Here is an 8,865-nt window from a genome sequence, read left to right on the forward strand (position 1 = left end):
TGCAGCGCCTCCAGGATGGCGGACAGGTGCCTGTGTGCCAGCAGGTGCTGAAGCGCCAGTGCCGTCCTCCTGTACAGCCTGTCTTCCTCACGGACCTCCCCGTTAATGACGTGCAGGCTGCTCCGTATGGCTTTGATTTTGGTACAGTCATTATTCTTCCTCCAGGAATAGCCTCTCCACAATGCCTTCGAGACAGGAAACACAGCAACCTTAAGATTACGACCCATGAGATTTGGAACTTAGACCTACATCTATTTCCATAAAGTAAATCTTTTCAGTACATTTGTATGATGTGATCAGATACTTTGCAACTAAAACCTCATAGCTGGTTCTAAGAAGAGCAAAATTCATTTTTCTATAAAGAAATACGTATAATATTCTTGTATGGAAACTGAAGTTCATTCATTGACCAAAGGTATGTAACTCTATTTAAAATGGTAATTTACTTTTTCGTCTCTCCATCATGAACATCCCTCCAGGGAATTTGAAATCAAGGGCTTGGCAATGAAATGATGGTAGCATAGTATGATCTATCCATTATTCTCTTGGTTAATCTCGGGTTTTTCAAATGTGTGTGACTGTTTTAAAAATGTTAGCTATCGTATAAACGAACTGCAAACCAAAGTCTTGAACTAAAATGATAATATTTTCAGTTACCTGAATTTTAATGATCCCACTACGAAATTTTTCCCGTTTCTTACGCAGGAGGAAACGGCGCACTGCTTTCTGTATCACTGACGCAGCCCTCGTGCATTCTTGAGCTTCGTGCCGAATCTTCACGACGCTGTGACACAGCCGCTTAAACCGCTTTAGCTGTAATCGTGCTCGAAACCATCTCTGTTTAAAACATAACAAGACCTCCTTTTACTTCAGTTTTTTAAGAAGATAAACACATCTGCACGCGTACGTACGTGAATGAACCGAACGGGACGTTTAATTTTCAGTAGAACCGGAGAAGCGTCCTTCGGCCCTCCTCGGTGGTACCGCGTCCCTGCCACGCGGGTGACCGCGTGCAAACACACACGTCCTGGTCACGTGGGTGACCGTGTGCAAACACACACGTCCTGGTCACACGGGTGACCGCGTGCAAACACACACGTCCCGGTCACGCGGGTGACCGTGTGCAAACACACACGTCCTGGTCACACAGGTGACCGCGTGCAAACACACATGTCCCGGTCACGCGGGTGACCTCGTACAAACGAGCACATCCCCGCCACGCGGGTGACCGCGTGCAAAAACACACATCCCGGTCACGCGGGTGACCGCGTGCAAACACACACGTCCCCTCCACGCCGGTGCCGGCGTGCAAATGCACAACACACCTGCACAGCGCCACCTTCCGTTCCGTTTGTGTAAATTCTGTCCAGCTGCATGTGTCATTCTGAATATACGTACACTTAAAATATTCACTCAATATTTTATGTGTACATATATGTGAACGTATATAAATAGGATTCGTATCCAGACTACATAAAGAAGTCCTATAAAGCATACATAAGGAACACCCAACAGGAAAACGGGCAAACTATACAAAAAAGAAAATTAAAAGAGAGCACACGACGCACAGATAAGAATTTGAAGAGTCAACACATATGAAAAAGCTTTAGACTTGCTAGCCATCAAAGGAAATCCAAAAATGAGATATAATTTGCCATTCATCAAAGTGGCAAAAATCAGAAAATCCTCTAACGCGATGCGATGGCAAAGATGCAGAGAGAAACAGGTGCCCTCAGATGTTGCTCGTCGGAGCGGAAGTTAGTGGTTACTTCAGAGAGTAATTCGCAGCTTACTCCTGTGTCATAAGATGCCAGCCTTGTCCTGACTCAGCGAACCGTCCTAACGACTACATGGCCGAAGGGTAAAGCTCCGTGACGTTGGTAGGAGGAATTTGGAAAATGCTTGTTAAATATCAAAACCTCGTAACAAAAATCGTCTCACAGTTTCACCGTGAAGGAAACACCGACCTGGATACAGACGATGGAATCGATGTGCCTTTCAGCGTCCCTCAAAGCCACGTGGCGCTTATAGGCTCTTTGAATTCTGAGGGCGGACAAGTGATGGTACGCGGCGGCAGAGAAGCGAAGCGGCCTTGTTCTGGCTCTCTGCTCCGAAGCCTACGGCAGGAAATACGTATTGATAACCAAGTGTCTGACCCCTAAGCCCTTCAATCAATGTTTACTTCTGAATAGCCTCAATACCAAATTATATGTTAGTAATAATTAACTTTTACTTATGAAAATGATTTATGTTGTAACTCGAAGTGATGATAATCCTTTCTTAAATAATGTTTCTAATTTTGTGACCCGTCACTGCGGTTATATTTTGGGCACTTAACTAAAGAGTAACAACACTTAATTACACTAGACTACCCAACCACAGCTAGTTAAGGCTCTGAATGTGCCAGTTGTAATGAGAAGTATATGAGTATTACACTCAAAAAATGTTACGGCATTCCAAGCAAAACTGTTGGAGATTAAATCAGACAAAATGATCGGAATTGATTTCTCCAATATCAGACGGTCCAGCAAAGGTCCAGCACCGGACTCTTGGGGCAGGAGACTCCTGCAGTGGCCTCTAGCGTTCCAATTTGAAGAAAATATAAAAGATTTCTTCAACTGAACTTCAAGTTTGATTATCGTGCCTTTGCCAGCGTGTCACATATTTAAATGGCTGAGACGTCATGAAGTGCCCGGGAGGGACTCTCTCGGCCAAAGGTGGGGGAGTTGGTTGTCGCAGGAACCGCAGGCAGGCCTGCTGCCTGCCGGGAGCAGAGGCCACTGGGGAGGCAGCCGCCCCCACGCTGGGGGCTCTGCCCTCAGCCTGCGGCTTCCAGAGTATGTTACCAAGTGTGTGACTCACACGAGACAAAATATGCTACATCTGTTATCGCTTTCTCCAACTAAACTATTTATTCTAAAGGTCACTTCAAAGTTGGGTTTAAGAATATTTTATAAATGTACATATAGATCAACCAAAACGTGAATAGTATTTTTGTGAGTAAATGTAGGTTTTAATTGACGGCAATGATGTGTTTAAAATAATGTGTAGTTAGGTCTTAAAACATTCATTGTGTTTCTGCTTCCTGAATTGGTCCTTCGAAGATGAGCTGTTTATCTCTAGACCTACGTTCATCATTAGGAAGTGTTCGCGAGCCGTTCTTCTGGAAAGTGTAGCTCTCCATTTTCTTTGAATGATAATTGCCGATGCTCTTACTTTCAAAAACCTAAAAAGTAATTGTTGGAAAGCAATGTCAAATGAATCTATTCAATACATATTTATCGACCCCCACTGAAATATTAGAGGATAAAGAAAATACAACAAAGGCAACGAGAATAAGAGAAAGTGGAAAAGTATGACTGACGCTTAAATTCCAGTCACGATTAATTCCACACCCGCGCACACACGTGTGCACACGTGCACGCACACACACACACTGACGATGAAAACGCACCCGCTCACACACACGCACTGATGATGAAAACGCACCCGCTCACACACACACACTGACGATGAAAACGCACCCGCTCACACACGTGCGTGCACATGCGCGCGCGCGCACACACACACACACACACACACACACACACTGACGATGAAGACGAAGTTCTGCGATTGGCAATATTCCAATAGGCCAGAAATAGGAAGGTCAGAATGACAAAGAAATCTGAACAGGATCAAAGGAAGTGTGACTGACGGATCCAGACACGGCCTAGGTGAGGGGAGGTGGCACCGTAATGGAGGAGTCTGAAGTCCCAGGCCATCTTGCACGCTGTCTTGTAGCAGACAGGAGGTGGCCCAGAAGAGAACAGGGGACACTGGCATGAGGCAAAGGAGACGTGGACACTCATTTGAAAGGAAAGACAGGCATCGAAATATCTAAAAAGACGGATCCTCTGCACAGAATTGGAGAATTTAAAATGCGACGCCTGAGGTTAAACTGTAGGTGTCAACACAGTGGCAACTTAAAAACAGCATGGACAGGCTCTTTGATCTGTTCTGGGCGATGTGGAAAAGGCAGAAGGATTCGCTTAAGTCACGTGGCTGCATTTCTTAGAAAATAAAGCTGAGCGGCACGAGAAAAATCCAGCATTTTGGCACAGGACAATTAGACTCCAGTCGGTAACAGCTGGGAGCAGTGAAGTTAGGGCCCGGGTCCTAACTGTGGATGGGATCCAGCGACCCGGCTCCCACGGAGGGCTCCAAACCGTCACCGACCAATACGATGCTTCACAATTCTGGGCGCTGAGGAAAAGTTCTTATACTGTGGAGTAACTAATACTGCAGATAATCTGGTAAGAGCTACTGAAAATGCGTTTAAAAGAAATGAACTGGAGGTAAGGCGATCGAATGAACCCAGATGAGCTGGTAACTAGGTTTTTGTCATTAAGGATACAGTAAGGGGAATAATACAAGGGGGAAAAAATGAGTAAAAACTGAGTAAACCAATTTTGCCAGGAGCTAAGTCAGCAAACAAAAGGGACCGACGCACTCAAAGGAATTAAGATTCAGCAGAGACCATTTTACCCTCGTCCCTCGGTCCTCGTCCTCACCCCCTCCCACTCCGCCTTAACCGAGTTTAAACAAATATTTTTTTTTGCTGAATTATATCACCAGGGCTCTATCTCGGAAAATAAGACGGTCTTACAGGTAAATTTTGTTTCGTTAATAGAGAAAAACCCAACAAAACGAGCCATGCAATCAAGCATAGAAAACATTTAAAAGGAAAATCGATTTGCAGTGTTATTTTACATGAAGACACGCACACCCTCCCCTCCCCCACCCGGCCACGGGACATTACCGTGTCCTCTCCAGTTTGGTGCAGAAGCAACCTTGGATGATTTTAACGGCTTTTAACACAGCTAGATACTCCTTGCGTGCCTTCCAGCCCCTGTACCAGGCTTGGATCTTGCAGGCGGCCTTCATCTCACAGACGTATTTCCTGGCTTTATGTCCCCTCCACACGGCCTGTTCGACACAAAAAAAGTAACAAATATGCAATGAGACGTTTATATGCATTTTCTGTAAACCGGAAGAATCGGTATTAAAGATAGTTTATATGAGGTTCAGCGGACAAAAACCAATGGAAGAAATACAGTCACGTGGTGACTCCTGCACCGTCGCCCTCGGTCCTGACGCTGACCTGCGGCTCTCTCACTTGACCGCCCGCCAACGACCTGCTGGCAGGTCCCCCCCGCTTCCCTCCAGAGTAGTTATTTAAAACGAAAAATATGATCCTGCCCTTCTCTTAAAGTCTGGAGGATAAAGACAAAACTTGTTTCTGCGTCTTACAAAGCTGGTCACCATCTCAGGCCCTCTACTGAAAACATAATTTCATGTCGTTTATTTTTTCGCACTGTACATACTCTCTCGTGTTTAATTGTGCATCGTTTCCTACAACGGGGACATCCCTTGGGTACATTTCGCTTGGCTATTTCCAGTGCATCCTGCAGCCTAACATCTCGGCTTGAACGTCACTGCTCTGGGAGGCCAGAGCACATTGCCAGCGCCTGACATTTGCTGAATGAAAACTTTATTTCTAAACTCAACGGCAACCCAGCAAGACACGGACGTGGCACACCCAGATGCAAAGCCCAGGTCCTGATGGGTGGAACAGAAGTCACCGAGGCACCCAGGCCCAGTCCCTCGGTCTGCCTGCCTAGACCCGAGGACTAAGATGAAAGCCTGTGCAGCCTACAGCGCGAGGCACGTGGGACGAAGCCGCCCTGCGACCGGCCCAAGCCGCTCTCGTCACCGCGACCTGATATCACATTTTCCCACTTGGCCTAAGTCATGCTGAACATCACTTTCTCTTAGCTTAAAATTTTCACTTAAACAAAAAAATTTTACAAAACAGAGCTCTCCCACTCATCAAAGCGCGTTGTCCAGGCCCGGGAGCGCTCATTACCTGGCCTACTGGCAGCGGGCAGCGGGCAGCTGTCACCCGGCAGCGGGCACTCGGCAGCAGGCACTGGGGACATGGGGCCGGGCCCACGGCGCCTCCAGTATTTCCTCTCCCCACGCAAAAACAAACGGTCACATACACTGAGTATCATGCTTCGTGACCTGCTTGGGCTCATTTTATAAATTCGAACAAACATCAAAGAAAGAAGAAAAGCTCTATATTTAAATATATAAATACCTGAATTTTTAAGGCACTATCTTTGATTTTCTGAAACTTCCGTTTCTGCAGAAATCCTCTTATTCCGGCTTGAATGATGACAATGTTGTGCAGAGTTGGTAAGGAAAGGCCTCTCTGGTGTTTCGCAGGCAAATGGGCCCCGTGGCGACTCTGCAGGCTCGGCGCTGCCGCTCCGCAGGGCGACAAGTACGGCGACAAGTCGTTCAGGGTCTGCCGCGCCGCGAGGCTCCGCGCTGCGCTGGCGGTGGCGGTGACAGGGGCCGTTCTCCGCTCGCGGAGTCTCCGACCACATGCAGCCACCGGCAGGCAGGGCCGAACCCGCAGCCAGGACCGAACTCGTGGACAGGACCGAACCCTCAAGCTGGGCCGAACCCGCAGGCTGGGCCGAACCCGCAGCCAAGGCCAAACCCACAGGCTAGGATGAACCCACAGCCAGGACCGAACCCGCAGGCTGGGCCGAACCCACGGACAGGACTGAACCCGTGGACAGGACCCAACCCGCAAGCTGGGCCAAACCCGCAAGCTGGGCCGAACCCGCAGGCTGGGCCGAACCCGCAGCCAAGGCCGAACCCGCAGCCAAGGCCAAACCCGCAGGCGGGAATGAACCCACAACCAGGACTGAACCCGCAGGCTGGGCCGAACCGGCAGGCTGGGCCGAACCGGCAGGCTGGGCGGAACCCGCAGCCAGGGCCGAACCCGCAAACAAGGCCAAACCCGCAGGCGGGGATGAACCCACAGCCAGGGCCGAACCCGCGGGGCGGCGCACACCTGCGTGTCGGGTTTGCTCGCGGCCACCTCGGGGACAGCAGAGTCCCTTTCACGGCGACGTCCCGCACCCCGCGAGGGCGCGGCCACCCGGCTCCGAGCGGCAGAGCGCGCGGTCGCGGTTCACAGACGGCGCCACGCAGTGGCCTCGCGGTGGCCGCCGCCGCCTCAGAGGCGTGGCCGCGTGTCCCTCCGCCCTCCAGGCCCCCAGAAGCCGCGGGACCAGCGCGGGCCCAGACTCGCCGCGGAACCCCGGGCCCGAGGGGCAGCGACACACGCGCGGCGCCCCGTGTGCGCGGAATCGGGGGGCGCTCCGCGGCAGCGACCGCGCCTCCCCCTTTGAACGGCCCCCGGGACCGCGTCCCCAGCCCCGTCGCCCTGCACGGCGCCCTCCTCGTGGGCGCCCCGGGCCCCCGCGCGGGAGCCACGGCGCCCGTCCAGCCTCCCCGCTGTCGCGCCCTCGCGTGCGGCCGCCGCGCCCCCCGCAGGGCGCGCTCGTGTCACAGCAGCGTCCCTCGGCAGCTCGGCGGCCCCGCGGGAGCCGGAGCGTCGCCGAACCGGCGGGCAGGCGCGCCGCAAGGCCCGGCCGCTCACGAGCGCGCGGTGCGTCCCGAAAGCAGCCTGGACGGCAGCCGCAGCCCGGTGCCTTTCCCGGGGCCTTTCCCGCAGCCTCTTGCTCACCGCCCACCGTCGGTATGAGCGCTGGATTTTAATGGCTGCCGTTTGTAACCGCAGCCGTTGCAGGCGATGCTGAGCGCAAACGTTTGCGCGACATTTTCTCTGAACGCCAACAGCGGCTTCCCTGCGAGCTAAGAATCTTCTTCTCGCCATCAGAGTTCTAAATCTCCTCTGAATAAGAGCTGCGGCTAAATGCATCACTCTCAACTGCCTTCTAGTTTTCAGCCCCCTGAAAACAGCCTGAATGCATATCACGGAACGCCTTAACTTGCTGTACCTTTGAAACTCTGCGTTTCCTGCCTTTAGTGCCCGGTACCTTTGCTGTACTGCTTTTGCGGCCTTCTTTAATGTATTAAAACGTGTCTGCTGTCTGTACCTTCTGTAGCAGGACTGGATGAGTGTTGCCGCCATCTGCATCTTTCTCAGCCTCTGCCTAACCCTTGCTCCTCTAAAACTAGCCTGAAGAACAGTAGTGGCTTTCAGGGTTGCCAGGTACTCTGCGCGCTGAGCTTTACCCTGATAATATGCTCTGTATCTTTCTTGAATGACGATGGCTGCCGTCCTCACGTTATGGTACCTTAGTCGTGACTGATGCATTTTAAATGTGGCTTTAATGAAGGTGGCTGCCCTGTGCATACGTTGAATGTGCCTTCTGACTCTGATGCCTCTGTAAACGGCCTGGATTTTGATTGCCGACTTCTTTAACCTAAGATACTCCTGACGCTGATGCCTGGCGATCTTCAGGGTTCGGTACCATCTCTGAATGACAGCGGCGGCTCTGCGGGCCGCGTGCCTGGACTGAGGAGTGGCCGCCGCTCCGTCGCACTCCGTTATTGTCCTCCTGACTCTCGGGCTTCGGTTCGCCGACTGTAAAGCGACCGCAGCCGCCTTGGTTTCCAAGTACCGCCGATGCTCTGCCCGTCCGGCTCTGTAAGCCCCGTAGCACGCCTGGATCAGACGGGCGGCTTTGCTCATGGCTCTCCACCTTTTCCGTTGCGCGTACATCCTGTAGTACGACTGTATGATGACGGCGCCTTCGTGCTGCTTTCGAATCTGTCTTCTCGTTGTTTCCCTCCTCCACGTGGACCGAAGCGCCAGCGCTGCACGGCGGCGCTCGCTGGACCCCCCGCGCTGCTGCTGCGGGGTGACCGGTGCTTGCGGCATCCCCAGCGGCGTCCCGGCCTTGGCTGTTCTGAAGGCGGACTGAATCCTCACCGCAGCCTGACGCTCCCTTCTGATCTGCTCTCGAACGCTCCAGCCACGACAGGCAGACTGGAGAG

General features: G+C 51.8%; 1 protein-coding gene across 1 annotated transcript in view; it reads right to left on the bottom strand.

Moving 5' to 3' along the window:
* The window catches only part of ASPM (abnormal spindle microtubule assembly), a 36,199-nt gene that overhangs the window by 6,116 nt on the left and 21,218 nt on the right, over positions 1 to 8,865 (bottom strand). Inside the window, 6 exon segments of the mRNA XM_023534763.1 lie at positions 658 to 837; positions 1,968 to 2,117; positions 3,130 to 3,226; positions 4,802 to 4,968; positions 6,143 to 7,026; positions 7,084 to 8,722. Of these exon segments, the coding sequence (XP_023390531.1) occupies positions 658 to 837; positions 1,968 to 2,117; positions 3,130 to 3,226; positions 4,802 to 4,968; positions 6,143 to 7,026; positions 7,084 to 8,722 (3,117 nt within the window).

This window comes from Pteropus vampyrus, unplaced genomic scaffold (assembly GCF_000151845.1).
Source record: "Pteropus vampyrus isolate Shadow unplaced genomic scaffold, Pvam_2.0 Scaffold131, whole genome shotgun sequence".
NCBI lineage: Eukaryota > Metazoa > Chordata > Mammalia > Chiroptera > Pteropodidae > Pteropus > Pteropus vampyrus.